This window comes from Cimex lectularius, unplaced genomic scaffold (assembly GCF_000648675.2).
Source record: "Cimex lectularius strain Harlan isolate CLEC.00 unplaced genomic scaffold, Clec_2.1 scaffold49, whole genome shotgun sequence".
Classification (NCBI taxonomy): Eukaryota; Metazoa; Arthropoda; class Insecta; order Hemiptera; family Cimicidae; genus Cimex; species Cimex lectularius.
The window spans coordinates 393,027-408,667 of NW_019392644.1; the positions used below are offsets into that span (position 1 = coordinate 393,027).

The 15,641-nt window shown below is 33.4% G+C and overlaps 1 protein-coding gene across 1 annotated transcript in view; it reads left to right on the plus strand.

Moving 5' to 3' along the window:
• Positions 1-15,641, plus strand: part of LOC106670093 — a 295,520-nt gene that overhangs the window by 255,938 nt on the left and 23,941 nt on the right. Inside the window, exon 3 of the mRNA XM_014400108.2 lies at positions 861-996. Coding sequence (XP_014255594.1) covers positions 861-996 — 136 coding nt within the window. The remainder of the gene's footprint in view (positions 1-860; positions 997-15,641) is intronic.

Consider the following 15,641-nt stretch of genomic DNA (forward strand, 5'->3'; position numbering starts at 1 on the left):
AAGAAATTGTTGGCAGGGGAATTGGAGGTTTGTGTTTGTATACAGGTGTCTGCCGTGAGGGGAACAATATGCACAATGGGCTGATATATGCCTCCTCTTTTCGGAATGGGTCACACTACCTTTTGAAATATGCGGGGTGAACCATTGTCAGCCCATGGGCCTTTGTTGCTTTCCAACGCCTTTTCTCTAATCTCACACCCTCTTACATCACCCTAGGGAAATCTTAAATTTCAATTATTTATATAAATCGGATTAGAAGTTATACGAAAATTTTACACATTTTGGTATCAATAGATAAACCAATTGTCAAATCGTGCAATATACTTCTTTATTGAAACAGGGAACAATGCTGATCCCTATCAGAATAAACGGACAAAAGTCACACATTTTTTTTTTTTTTAACAGAACAGTCTAAAGCCATTTTTATTCCCCATAATATTATTAACCTTTATCTCAACTTAAAATCTTAATTAATTAAATTATATTAATTGGTCAAGCGGACCACGAAAAATAGTGAATTTAATGAAATATACTTCACTAAAGCTCTCCGTGGCGATTTCATTTGTCGCCGAGATTCGAATAGATTACACGACATTTGAAAAATGGCAAAAAGGAGGGAAAATTCGAAAGGTGGGTTGAGGTGGGAAGTTAGTGACCAAGTGGATCGAAGTCATTCATGATAGCTCAAGTGATAGAGTAGCGGCGTATCAAGCCGAAGGTCATGGGTTCGAATCCTGCTCGTGACACTTACTTTTTATCTCAACTTAAAACCTTAATTAATTGAATGATATTAATTGGACAAGCGGACTACAAAAAAATAGTGAATTTGAGAATAATATTAATTTTTGTATTTTTTTCAGCTCGATAAATCCAATGAAACTCAAGTCGTTCTTTCCTCTCTGGACATGTCGAGCAGCGGAAGATACAGATGTGAAGTGTCTGCAGAAGCTCCATCTTTTCAGACCGTGTCCGACCACGGCGACATGGTCACTGTCGGTAAGTTCAGAAAACTGTCATATTTCAAAAATTTTTAAAAGCTTTTGGATATTCCTATAAATATCATCAAGTAGACTATAGAAAACAAACACGGTGTCAAATTAAATAATTCACAAAAAGTTATAGTATATTATTAGGTGTAATATCTACGCTACTTTTTCAAATGTTTTGAACAGTTCTGATCATCCTGGTCCGTATTTTTCCCCGTACGGCATTATCAGACAGATTTATACATCAATCCTTTCTATGTATACCATTCTGACAGCTGTGCACAACTTGTGATATAGCTAGTCACATAATCTCTTTTAGTAGGTCGTTAGGTCATAATTTATGGAAATCTTATCATAATATTGATAAACTGTCCTACATGCTGGTTGAAATAAACGTTTCATAAAAACTTCATGTTTTATTTATATGGTTTAAAAATCGACTAAAGTATTAGGTAATAATTTACTATATTTATTTTGAGTAATAATCTTACTGTTCTACTATCATTCAGAAATCGTGAGATGCGGTCTGGTCTGGTGTGATGTAGGTTTCAGAAAACATTTTCTTTATCGTGCCAACTTTTCGATCTTTATTAAGATCAACTTCAGGGCCTGGGATTTACAAACATTGTTTACATTTAAAAAATACGGAAAAGTGATTTTATACAATGCAAAATATATTTTTTATATTCAATCAAAGTATTTCTACACATTCAAAGTGTTTGTCTTCTATGTAATTGTGCCATTCTTGCGTGTCGTGTTGATTGTAAATCCTAGGCCCTGAAGATGATCTCAATAAAGATAGAAACGTTGGCACGATAAAGAAAATGTTTTTCTGAAACCTACATCACACCAGACCGCATTTCACGATTTTTGAATAATTATCGATTAACGGTCACTAATCACCACACATTACTGTTCTGTTTTGATTCGTGTAATGTTATTCTTTGTCTCTAAAAAATTAATTTGTATTTATTGTTCGCGCCAAATATCGCGAATTATAATTGGTTATTTTGTTTCCGAAATGCCGCTAATCTAGAATTTATCCTAGCTCTGTTCCCTCCCCACAATCCTGTCCTGTTGCTGCCTAGTCCTGTTCGCTTCGGTCTCGCTTCCATACAGTCCACTATTAATTAGTCTCCAAAAGTGATTTTCTTTTAGTTTTCTTCCAGTTTTTCTCTTATTGTCAAGAACCTTTTTTTTTGTTAATTATCGCGTTCAAAATAACGCGAGTGTCTCCCTCATCCTTAATGCGACACATCATCCAGGGTTCGGACGGAGCCCCGAAGGTAATTAAAAGACTAGGATTCTGTTTTACCTTTGGCCAGAGTTATTGCAGGTTCTAGCTATTAAACGGCTCTCCTCCCTGGTTGTCGAGAAAATCAAGCAACAGTTAACAAGTTAGTATTTTATTGTATTTTTTATTTTATTTAATTTAATGATGTTTTCTTATATTTCGACCTCAGCAGTTAATCTTATGTCCTTCTTGAAGGTGAGATAATAGGTCATCTCAAAAAACCACAACCAGTTTTTATCCACAACGTTTCGGATTTATTTTAATCCTTCCTCAGGTGAGTTAACGCCTGTACACAGAACAAATAATTTTTTTATTTACATTTTTATATCAACATGGTTATCATTGTTTCTTTACTACTTACAATGTTTAAAAAAGTGGTGGTCAGTCATTAATATTTTATAACAGTTTATTTAAAAAAAGAGCCAGTGTGGTACTTATTCAGACTAGAAACAAACGTTTTAATATTTTCAACCTGACTAGACTCTTATCACAACCTCTCATGTGACGTTCGACCTCTTATCAACATCTTATCACAGACCAACGAATCAACATTAAAAATACCGCTCAACAGTTAAAATTGCTTTTTTTTATAAATCTATTTTTAAACAACAAATTTTATTTATTTTATTAACAATTTTTGGTTTTCAATTTGTCGTCGAAAGGTGTTACCAAGAAAGACAAAACACTGGTTCGGGAAATTTTAAAAAAGAATGGGTACCCGAGAAAAATGGTAAATAAATTTATAAACAATAACAATCTATGGAAGATAAACCCAAACGAAAACTCGGAAAACCGGTTTTTTGAGATGACCTATTATCCCACCTTCAAGAAGGAAATATCATAAGATTTTATTTAATTTTATTTTTATTGCGACCGACCAGCGCGTGCACATTTATATTGTTTAAAAATTGGCTCAAGTACTCGGTAATATTTTAAATTATCCATTTTATGTAATAGTTCAATGTCATATCATTTGATTCGTATAAAATAATTCTTAAATCTTTTACTTATTCTCATTGATGTTCTATTTAGACTAAAAAAACTTTACTATATGTTATTCACATTTTAAAAACATATAATGTACCTTCAATGAAAAATTACTTTATCTATAAAATTAGTTTAAACTTCTACAGTTGAAAATGGGATTGATCAATCCGACGTGAAGTATGTGCATTGCTTGAAATGAAGTCCAGTGCAGCACAGGAGAATGCATTTCAGTAATGTTGTATGTTATTTCTGGTCGGGTGAGTCCTTTCAGACAGGTACAGCACGGCACGCGAGAGATTTAACACAACGGCTCTAATGTACTAAGAAGCGGGCTTAAAATTGTCCATGCGTCAATTGCGTATTTTGTCTCATAATCCAATCGTCTGCCGGATTATTGGCTTTTCATTTGGACGCTGATTTCTTCGATAGCTTCTAACTATTTCGGAAAATCAAATAGGGCCTGAAAGGACCAATATCATTACCAATTGAAAAACCTGGAGGCATATTTCCTTAATAAAATTGCTCATTAAAATTTCGATTGTTTAAATGTACACATATAGAGTGATAAATAGATACAGCAAAAAAAGGAGGAAAAAAGAGATAAAGTATAAGAAATGAAGCGAAATAGAGCGAGAAAATGGCAAAGAAAGAGAGAGAGAACAGGAGTTCGTGAGGAGGGAAAGAGATAAAAAGAGAGAAAGTAAAAAATAAATATCAAAAAAGAGATAGAAAAGAAATAAAGAAAGAAACAGAAAAAAGATCGAAATGATCGAAAATATAGATAAGTATATAGATAAATAAATAGAAGTAGATAGATAGGTAGATAAATGGATAGATAGTGATAGATAGATAAAAATTGACATTGAGATTGAGAGAGTGGGAGCGAGAAAGTGAGAGAGAAAAAGGGAGAGAGAGAGAGAGAGAGAGAGTTTGAGAGAGAGAGAAAAGGAGAGAGAGAGATTGAGAGAGAGAGAAAGAACGGAAGTGACAAAAAAGAGAGAGTGTTGGAACAAGAGATTGAGAAATAGAAAGAGAGGGAGAGGAAAAACGAAAGTAAGCATGTGAGGAAAAGAGAGAGCGTGAGGACAAGAGATTGAAATTGAGATTGGGAGAGATAGTAGAAAAGAAAGAACGAAAGTAAGAAAGTGATGAAAAAGAGAGTGTGAGAACAAGAGATTGAGAATGAAATACAGAAAGAGGGGGAGAGAAAGAACGAAAGTAAAAATGTGAGGAAAAGAGAGAGCGTGAGGACAAAATATGGAGAATGGGAGAGAGTGTAGAAAAGAAAGAACGAAAGTAAAAAGTGACGAAAAAGAGAGAGTGTGAGGACAAGAAATTGAGATTAAGAATGGGAGACAGATTGGAAAATGAAAAACGAAAGTAAAAATAGGAGGAAAAGAGAGAGCGTGAGGACAAAATATTGAGAATGGGAGAGAGAGTAGAAAAGAAAGAACGAAAGTAAGAATGTGAGGAAGATGAGAAAGTGTGAGGACAAGAAATTGAGATTGATAGAGAGATAGTGTGTAAGAGGCGGAGATTGCGAGAGACTAAGAGTAACCTTTTTTTTTAAATTTGCGTGTTTTACAAAAAAAAATATCAAGGCATTAATGACATATAGAACTACTTTATATGCTGTAAACGTTTTAATTATTTACCTCCTCTTTCTGGTTTGGTGTTTCAAACCCACCAATAGAAATTACAAGATGACTAAACCCGTATGTCAAACAAAAACAACGAACTTAGAGAGAAAAAAGTATTCTTGAACGATCAAACCACAGATTCATCATTCCACCCTCCTCAAGTGGGGACAGTATAATTAATGGTATACACCTGAGAGTTGTTGCGATACTGTTTATATACGTCATGAAATTTTTTGTCAAAATTAGGTTTTAATTTCAGTCCCATTGACTTATCGGTCTGAGATCTTCGAGTGATTAAACGTATAGGCCGCAGGTCATCTTCATCGCACACCAGGTGCTCACGGATAACGTCGTAAATCAGGATTCCCTCTAGTTTTTCCGCCCGGACGCTTTTTGCGTATTGCGATCTATCGCTCCAAACAGGTGCACGCCTGGTTTTACGACATCGAAGAATTATTGCGATTAACCCCCCCCCCGGCTGGCATTTGATGCATAGTGAAGTAATTACTCTATGTCTAGTCGATTTACACCGACATCCAGTAGCCGTGTCATCTATTTTTAACGGGATGTGGTTTTAAGACGCCAATTCCTATTTAACTGCGCATCAACCAAACAGAAAATTTATACCTCATTAAATTTAGAAGGACAACAATAAATCCACGAGTAGTAAGCCTGTTAGCAATAAAATTGAATCGTTTAAACGAGAAATAGAGACTTAAAGAAATAAATGTGCGTTTGTAATAAAAACGTCAGTTTAAAAGCAAGGGATTAAAAAAATACTGGTAGTTTTTAATTGTAATTAATTGTGTATTGTGTTTTACTTGCATTAAAAATGTAGAACAACAAAAAATACTAAACTTAATATTTAGTAGACACAAGACTTCAGTAATTGCACATTTTGTTAGTTTTGTATTTAGCGCCTTTAGTGAGAAAATTACAAATTCGGTATACTAAACCATCAAGACAAACGAATGTTGCGGAAGTGTAGGTCCTTAACGCCGCAGTGGCATTGGGCCGGTGAGGCGAAAAAAATATATACCGCTAATTTTAATTAATCAAACGGCCCGCATTCACCATTATTTATGGCTTTAAGTCATTCAAACACTTATTTCAGGATACTACGAAAATTTAAAGGTCCCAAGGTGATACATTATTATTGAAAAATGCGGACAATTTCGTCTGATTATGAGCTTCACAAATGAATATTTTAACTTTTTACTAAGTATAATTTTTGAAAGAAAAAAAACAAATGTCATTTTTTGGCGGGTTCATAATTAAGACGATTTAAAGTTGAAATCATTTTGTTACCATGTTTATTTATGGAAAAATACACAATTTCCAGAGAAGTTGAAAATTTATTGAACAATAACCTTCCGGTTTTTTCTAATTAAAATTAAACCATTCCCAGGCAAATGTCTGTAGATTTATTTGCTACCTTTTCTAGTTGAAGTATTCGTCGGGAACGAAAAAACATAGATTTGATAGATGTATTTCTACTACTACATGGAAAAACGGGGCAGAGGTTCGTGAAAAAATAAGACCAGCTGTTAAAAGGTCCCAACCAATATTTATGTTTCATTTTATTATTCCTTCTCAAGGATCTAGAACTTCTGTATATTAAAAATCCTTAAGATAGCGTCAACATACAATAACATGTTATCTTATATAAATAACAAATATATTATAAGAAAAAGACAGATAAGTTACGGTAAAGGTAAACAAAGTTAGTTACTTATTGTAATAATAATAATAATACTATCAAACAAACTTGTAGTATGTTTTAAATTAAAAAAATAATTAAACTAAAAAATAACGGAAAAGCTCATCAATGAATTTAGAAAAGAAAGAAAAAACTAAGTTAGAATGAAGATTAAAAAAATATATTTAAATTAAACTAAAAGTTCACTTGTGAGTACTCTTGATGTATAGATGCGATGTGGCGATGCGGTTGTGCGGGAGAGACTGATGAAGTCGGGTCCACTTATGCTGCGGTGCGGGAAGATGTCAGGCGTGCGGTCGTTGTGAATGAAAACGTAGAACTGATTGTAGTGCGGTGGACGAATAATAATAATAACGCCCGTTTTGTTGAACAGAACTTAAACTATCGAACTCACAATACAAAATAACTCATACAAAATGTTACTGCCTGAAACATCTAAATTGAAAGAAACAGAGCGTATGCTTGGCGGTTGAGACGCGACTGGTCCAGTTGACTGGACTTGATAAAAAGGAAGGGGCGTTTCCATGGTAATGAAAAATACAAAACAAATCACCGTAGCAACGGTGACGTGTAAACACTGGTGCTCATGGCAACCGAAAGCGCAACATTTGGTTCCCATAGCAACAGGTGGAGTAAACATTCGTTCCCCGTGGCAACGAGACCAAACAAACTCTAACATAAATTAAAACAAAAATACAATTTAAATTCAGGCGTAAACATATACTATAAATTTTAATATAAAAGAGATAATATAGGTAGATTATATGTGATAATATAAATATAATCTATTATATTTACTGGTCTGATGACCAAATTACTTAAATATAATAGAATAATTGTTTCCTTTTGGATTAGTAAAAAATTGAACAAATTAAAGCACACATTGGAATAATAGGACAAATTAATGACTGTTAAAATGTGCCAACCAAAAGATCATTTCAACATTTTTTTCTTTATTGTGAAACTAGAATTTTTTCTGCGTCGTTTTGTATAACGGATTTCTAATTTTGAGCACCGAAAGTGAAAATTAAAAAGTCTACACAGATCAGAAACTATAAATCCCAATACATCGTGAACCTTGCTTATGGGATCACCAAAACGATTGTCCAAAAAAAGCGCACAAAAAGTCACGTTTTTCTTTTTTTCCGATTTCGGTGGCCGCAACGGTTTAGGCGTTGACCCGGCGTTCATCACTGTAAGGTAAAGGTCCCGGGTTCGAATCCAGCGGCCCTGCTTTCGAACCGGACATACCTACTTTTTTTCTTTTTTTTTCAAAAACACCGGCACCCTGACGGTCTATATGACTTTTGCTGTTGCGAACCCTCGTAAAAAAATGTTTATATGTAAATATTATCTGTTTTACTTGTTATGCAGTTGTAAAAAAAATAAGTTAAAAAAATACCGGCATCTTGAGGGTTGATATGACCTCTGCTGTTGCGAACCCTCGATTAAAAAAAGAAAAAAAAACTCTTATCTTCTTTCTCTAGTTATTTAATCTAATTATTTAATTTTCTCTCTCTTATCTCACTTTTGGTATTTCTCATATACTGACTTGTTTCCTTGATTTCTCTATTTTACTTCTAATACTATCTTGCTTTCTATCTCGTCTCTTTCAATCGCTCACCCTCTTTCTCGTTTCTCACATTAATTAATTCTCTCTCTCTCTCTCTCTCTCTCTCTCTCTCCCTCTCTCTCTCTCCCGTTTTATTTTATTATTTTTTCTCAAGGATGATACCAACAACTTTTAACGTATAATTAATACATGATAAATTTTAATATAATAAAGATAATATAGAGAGATTATGTATGATAATATAAATATAAAAGAGGAATTTTTTCTTTCTGGATTGATAAAAAATTCATCCCCATTAAAGCACACATTGGAATAATAGGGCATATTAACGACACTGTGATGTGATTAATGTGAGAAGTAATTTGGGGGTCGCCAGTCGCCAATGATGAAAACGCGTCGTTTTCACCATGATTTTGAATTCTGCGGAAAAAAGCAAATAGGTACATTTCGAAGGTGACGTCCAATTAGCCAGAAAGGAAATCAAATCTGAAGGTTATCGCCATTATTATTATTACCATAAAACATAATTTCTTCCATTAATTTCTAGAAATTATTATGCTGTCTTCACTGTAATTAGCGAAAAAGGTGAAATAAAAAATATTTTTTCCTCTTGATGACCTGTTTCAAAGCATATATTTCCTTCATTTCAGGTCGACAAACTTTCAAATACATAACCTTATATTTAGAAACTTATCTATTTTTCACTGAACAATGAATTTTTACAGATCGGAATAATATTTCGTAATATTTATTACAAATATATTTCGTGACATACTTTTTTTACGGTTTTTTTTAAACTCGAACAATCCGGAGACATGGTTGTAGTGTTATCCACTTTTATGTTGGTATATATATATATATATATAAATTATGGTTTTGCGTGTATTAAACTAGTTTTTAAAAAGAATACTATTTATTACACAGCAAGCAAATACAAAACTTCCAATTAGGGAATCTTCGGTATACTCGATACGGATTCAATTAAAAATATTAATATTAGCAAAGGCTTGGGGATGTAAAGAAGGAGGGGTTTCTTGGAAGTGAACACGTGCAGATATGATAAGNATCGATAAATTAAATAATTGTAGTCAGGTCCGATCATAAAGAAACCTCTGGGACCTTGTTTTCGGTTCTCCGAATTCAGGGTTGGGCCCAAAAGAAAAGAGACACGGTTATCGTCGACACAATAAGCCGGAATTATCGTCACCAAAAAATTTTTTCTCAAGAATATTATTTCTAAAAAGCCCTGCAAACTTTTAATTTTTGCTCTTGTTTAATTAAAAAATGTTGAACAGAAATGGAAAAAAAAACGTGACTTTTTGTGCGCTTTTTTTGGACAATCGTTCTGGTGATCCCATAAGCAAGGTTCACGGTGTATTGGGATTTATAGTTTCTGATCTGTTTAGACCTTTTAATTTTCACTTTCGGTGCTCAAAATTGCAAATCCGTTAGACAAAACGACGCAGAAAATATTCTAGTTTCACAAAAAAGAAAAAAAATGTTGAAATGATCTTTTGGTTGGCACATTTTAACAGTCATTAATTTGTCCTATTATTCCAATGTGTGTTTTCATTCGTTCAATTTTTTACTAATCCAAAAAGAAACAATTATACTATTACATTTAAGTAATTTGGTCAATCAGACCAGTAAATATAATAGATTATATTTATATTATCACATATAATCTACCTATATTATCTCTATTATATTAAAATTTATAATATATTAATAGAAATATAAGGTAAAAGTAGTTGGTGTTGTCCTTGAGAAAGAATAATAAAATGAAACATAAATATTGGTTGAGACCTTTTAACAGCTGGTCTTATTTTTTCACGAACCTCTGCCCCTTTTTTCCATGTACTACTAGAAATACATCTATCAAATCTATGTTTTTTCGTTCCCGACGAATACTTCAACTAGAAAAGGTAGCAAATAAATCCACAGCCATTTGCAATTGCAAAAAAATCTGGGTTTGGATAGTTCTAATTTTGGAAATTGTGTATTTTTCCATAAATAAACATGGTAACCAAATGATTTCAACTTTAAATCGCCTTAATTTTATATATATATATATATATACAGGGTGGCCGCAATCGATTCAGCCACACTTCCAGATCTTATAGGAAATTGAACGCTGAGTAAAAAAGGAAAAAAGGTCCTATGAACCTGTGTCCGCAAACTCTTCATTTCCGAGCTACAGGCAAAAACCATGAAAAACCACGTTTTTTGAACTTATTCGTGAAATTGTTAGTAAATCGTTAGCCTGACCGTAAAACAGCTCGAAACAACATCTGAAGAGAATTAATTTCTGCGTCGAAAGAGATTAAAACCAGCCTGATCGGTCAAACATTTCATTTTTGGCGATTTTTCGAAGTTAGGAGGTGAAGGGGAACACAAAATTCACCATTTCTGACATGAACAAAAAGAAAAATATTTAAATTTTCAACTAGCAATTTCGTTTAACTTCATCATTTGATATATATATCAAATGATGAAGTTAAACGAAATTCCTAGTTGAAAATTTAAATATTTTTCTTTTTGTTCATTTCATAATTAATAATTAGTTCATTCGTCATTACATACGTCTCTTTGCAATCAAGCAGTCTATCTTTATTATCCGTGTGCTATTATTTCACATTTTCTATCAGGTCGAAATGCTGGCCTGTTTCTCCCAAATGATCCTTGAAGGTTGATTGTTTGCTTGATTTCGGTAGAGATCTTTTATTCTTGTAGAAAATTTCCTTCCGCTTTAGCCCCCGGAGCATCCCGCTTCGCGTGTACAAATGTAAGCCCCGCTTTTTCCTTGCAGGTCAATGTTTTTTTTAGGGGTTGCATAGTACTTTTATTATATACTTCATTGTTTTTGTATGGCGTTTTCATTTTTTAAGGAGGCAGCTTATTATTGTCTTTATATAGGGAATATCTGCAGTTTCTGGAGACATTTTTCTCGGTTTTTAACAGACAAAAAATATAAAAAACAAAAGAAATTAATCAATTATAGTTTCAATTGAGTTAAGTTCGTTAATAATTCTCATGTGTAAATCAGTTATTATTAACAGTTGATTTTGGTTCACACCATAGAATATTTTATTATTGTTTTGTTCATAATTTTTTAAAATGAATAATTTCGGCTAAATCGATGATATGAGGGCGTCACGTTGCTTTGATGTAAACGATGAGTCTATGTTATTTCGCGCGAATCACCACTGACACATTTATGATCTTTCAAGTTCACGCGTTAAAAATTTAAACAATATCCCGACCAAATGAATAAACAAAAACGGATCGATTCCATGAGACGGTCGTTTGAAGAATGGTCCACCGTGGGAAGTGGGGCGGATCGTTTCATTGAAAAGTAGGGAATGCCCGTTTTGTAGGGCCAGTCTGTGTGTCAATGTCATCAATAACTCCCGGCATTATTTATCTCTCACTGCTCACTGACTATAACATACAACTGGGATCGTACAGTCCTACGATCTGTTCTCCCTCTTCAACCGAGGCTTCGTCGTCCGCTTTTGTATCCATTGAATTCGTCACAACGAGCCCTTTTGTGATGACAGAAACCGTGTTATTTCATTTTTAATTTCCAACGTTTTCTAACCTTTGTTCATCCAATGATTGACACAATTTATTATTTGATCAAGGGTTTCGTACCTTATGAAATTAACATGATTTTTCGTTAAATTAATTATCTCAATATATATGTCGCATATACCCATAAAAGGTGACCTAAGTAGAAAAATTATAAAAACCGTATTATTTAGTGTTTTTTTCATACAATGATTGACCAAATTTATTATTTGATCAAGGGTTTCTTACCTTATAAAATTAACATGATTTTTTGTTAAATTATTTATCTCAATATATATTTCGCATACAAAAGTGACCTAAGTAGAAAAATTATAAAAACCGGTTTATTTAGTGTTTTTTTTCCAATGATTGACACAATTTATTAATTAATCAAGAGTTTCGTACCTTATGAAATTAACATGCTTTTTTGTTCAATTAATTATCTCAATATGCATTTCCTATATACCCAAGAAAAGTGACCTAAGTAGAAAAATTATAAAAACCGGATTATTTAGTGTTTTTTTCATCCAATGATTGACTCAATTTATTATTTAATCAAGGGTTTCGTACCTTATGAGATTAACATGATTTTTTGTTCAATTAATTATCTCAATATATATTTCACATATACTAAAGAAAAGTGACCTAAGTAGAAAAATTATAAAAACCGGATTATTTGGTGTTTTTTCATCCATTGATTGACACAATTTATAATTTAATCAAGGGTTTCGTACCTTATGAAATTAACATGATTTTTTGTTAAATTAATTATCTCAATATGCATTTCCCATATACCCAAAAAAAAGTGACCTAAGTAGAAAAATTATAAAAACCGGATTAAAAAAAAAATTTAAGCAATTGTGTCAGTGATGCTACAGGAAAAATGATACAACTCTAAATGGATTCTTAGGGCTAGGCAGCACTGTGTCGCTTTTCAATTGGCTGGAACGTACTGTCACCAGCACATTATGAAAACAAATTGTTAAATCAATTGAAAAATATGTTTTTCGTAATGAGAAATTAATATAGGTCTTCATGGTGACCTTAAAATAAAATAAATCTTGGTAGTAACTGTTTTGCTTTTTTCTTCAAACCCTTGATAGAGAGTGTTCGTGAATTATTTTAGTTTCATTTCTTTTATTTTAATAACATTCTTAATTATTAAATTCACTAGTTTTTGTGGTCCACTTGACCAATTAATATTTTTCAAATAATTGAGGTTTTTATTTGAGATAAAAAAGTCAGTGCCACGAGCGGGATTCGAACCCACGACCTTCGGCTAGATACGCCGCTACTCTACCACTTGAGCTACCCACTGGGACACTAACTTCCCATCTCAACCCCACCTTTTTTATTTTCCCTCCTTTTTGCCATTTTTCAACTTTCAAAAAGACTAATTAATTAAGAGATTTTTATTGGTTATAAGGGTATTTTAAGCCTATTTTATTTTCTCCTTACAGAATCGAAATCTATCACCCTCACATTGTTTTGTAAGTGAGAAGTCTTGTCAAGTTTTACAAATCCTACTTAGTGAAGGATTGCTTGCTGATATTCAGAAAACTTTTAGGAATCGAACAAAAGGGTCCGATGAGGTATGCCTTCGCACCCTTTTTACCGAGGCGGCTTCGTTTCCTTTCGCACTCTCATGTCCTGAAACCCCATTAAAGCAACTTTGCTATGCTTCCCGAGGATTTAGACCGTACCGTGTTAGTTTGTAATCGGTGTATAAACAAACAACGATTAATTTAAACCTTCAAAGCTCAGTATCTTGCCGTAGAGGTGCTTCATTAATAATTTCCTTCACTATCCGATCTAATATGAGATAAAAGACCATCGACAACTTCTATTTCATTCTTTTCACAAATTTTTCACAGTGTTTACTGTTTTAATTACTTTATAATTTTCAAACAATGGATACACTCGAGGACTTAATTTTGTTAACTAAAAAATTTGATAGTTATGAAAAATAAATATAAATACAAAAAGGAAGAAGACAAGAAATATTTTCCTTCCTTTCTTCTAGGGATAACATTAAAATCACTAATGCCACCATAACCAGATTGAAATTAATAAAACAAATTTTTATTGTTTTAATTGTTATCTTCTTTTAATATTCTGTGTATTATCCTCTTTTCATTTGGTGATAGGATGGAAAAGATTTATCTATTTCCTTAATGGTTTTTGCTCCATTGTACCCTCTTATAAATATTATCCAAGAGTATTAGAATTACATGAGCCATCATCTTTTTGGCTTAGAGGTTTATACCAGATAACGCTGACGGAAGATTTAAAAATCAATGTCAATTCGTTGCTGTTGTTAAGTTGAATAAAAAAATCAAAAGCTGTTTCTACTTTATATTTTATGGTCTTCTAAACTGTATTAAATCTAGGTTATTGCTTTTAACACAACAAAAAACTATGAACTTGTGACGAAACTGTTGAAATTAAAGTTTGCCTGGTAACGTGAGAACTTGGAAAATTAAACATTCAACTGTTCAAAAATGTAAAACTTTTTAGAAGCGATGAAATTACAATAGATTTTTTTCAAGAGTTACTGTTTTATTTGTTCACTGATGGTCATCCTAGTTTATTACGTATATGTTACAAATGAACGAGTTTTGTTCCCAACATGACGGTAAACTGGGTCCAAATTCCTCTTCAGTACCTGGCGACCACCTCTTTCAATAATCTATTTACCGACCTTTAAATTTACTTATCCTCACTTTCCCTTCTCTATTTGGTCTGGTAATGTAGTGCACTGTATAAATATGGAGACACACACAATAAAATAATGGAAAATTAACTCACCCTCCGTTCGTTGCTTTCCTTCATCCACGAGGAATCCTGGGTGGAACAGGGAGAAACGGAAATTGCTAAAAACTGGATGGAAACCCTTTCCTCGTGGAGGAGTTTACCGACGAATTCTCGACAATCCAAGTTGACCAAGCGCAGGACGAGTAATTATCGCTGAAATAAGCTAACGGAAATTTAAGCGTTTAAAGACAGTGAAAAAAAACAACAATCAATCTAATCGTTCGAATTTGTATGCCAGACTAACTCGATCTGACGGCCCTGCCTGTCACGCTCGGAGTTCAAAGTTGGCGTAATAACTAATATTTTATTTATTCCCATCTATGTCGCCCTGCAGTCTACGTTGGGGGAGTAGGTCGGCCTACCTTAGTGGCAGCCCCACAGACCGACTAGAGGGTGAGAGGATAGCTACCTCACACCGTCACCTTTACACATAGAGGCTAAGGTCAGAGCACTAATCAGCTGCTTCAGATTAATTAGTGAAGGCAGCTGGAACCATAAGTGCAATAACAAAGGTCACTCAAAAATCCTACAACTATTGAGTAAGGATAACGATCAATTATTAAGCGTTAGCGATAAAAAGGTTAAAACCCCTTTGGGGAAAAAGCACTTCCAGGTAGTAACTCCTTGTGAACTTGACACTCCTTATAGTGTGGATGATAACCATCGTAACAAGACTGTTATACAGATGGTTCACCTATCAAAGGTAAGGGAAGTGGTGCTGGAATCCATATACCTAAATTAGGCATCAGCATCTCCTCCCCTCTTGGCAATAACACCACCGTTTTTAGGCGGAAATCTGGGCCATTAATGTGTGTTGTAGAACACTTATGGAAAATAAAATTAAGGGAAAAGCTATTAGAATTTTTTCTGACAGTCAGACTAGTCTTAGGTCATAACAAAATGATTTGTCAACCTCACGACTGCTGGAGGAAACTGTAGATATTATCGATAGGTTCTCTTCCAGGTTTGAGAACAAGGTATCCCTTATTTGGATACCAGCACGTAAAGGACACCATGGCAATGAAATGGCCAAAAAGGTTCTAATACTGAGTTTGTC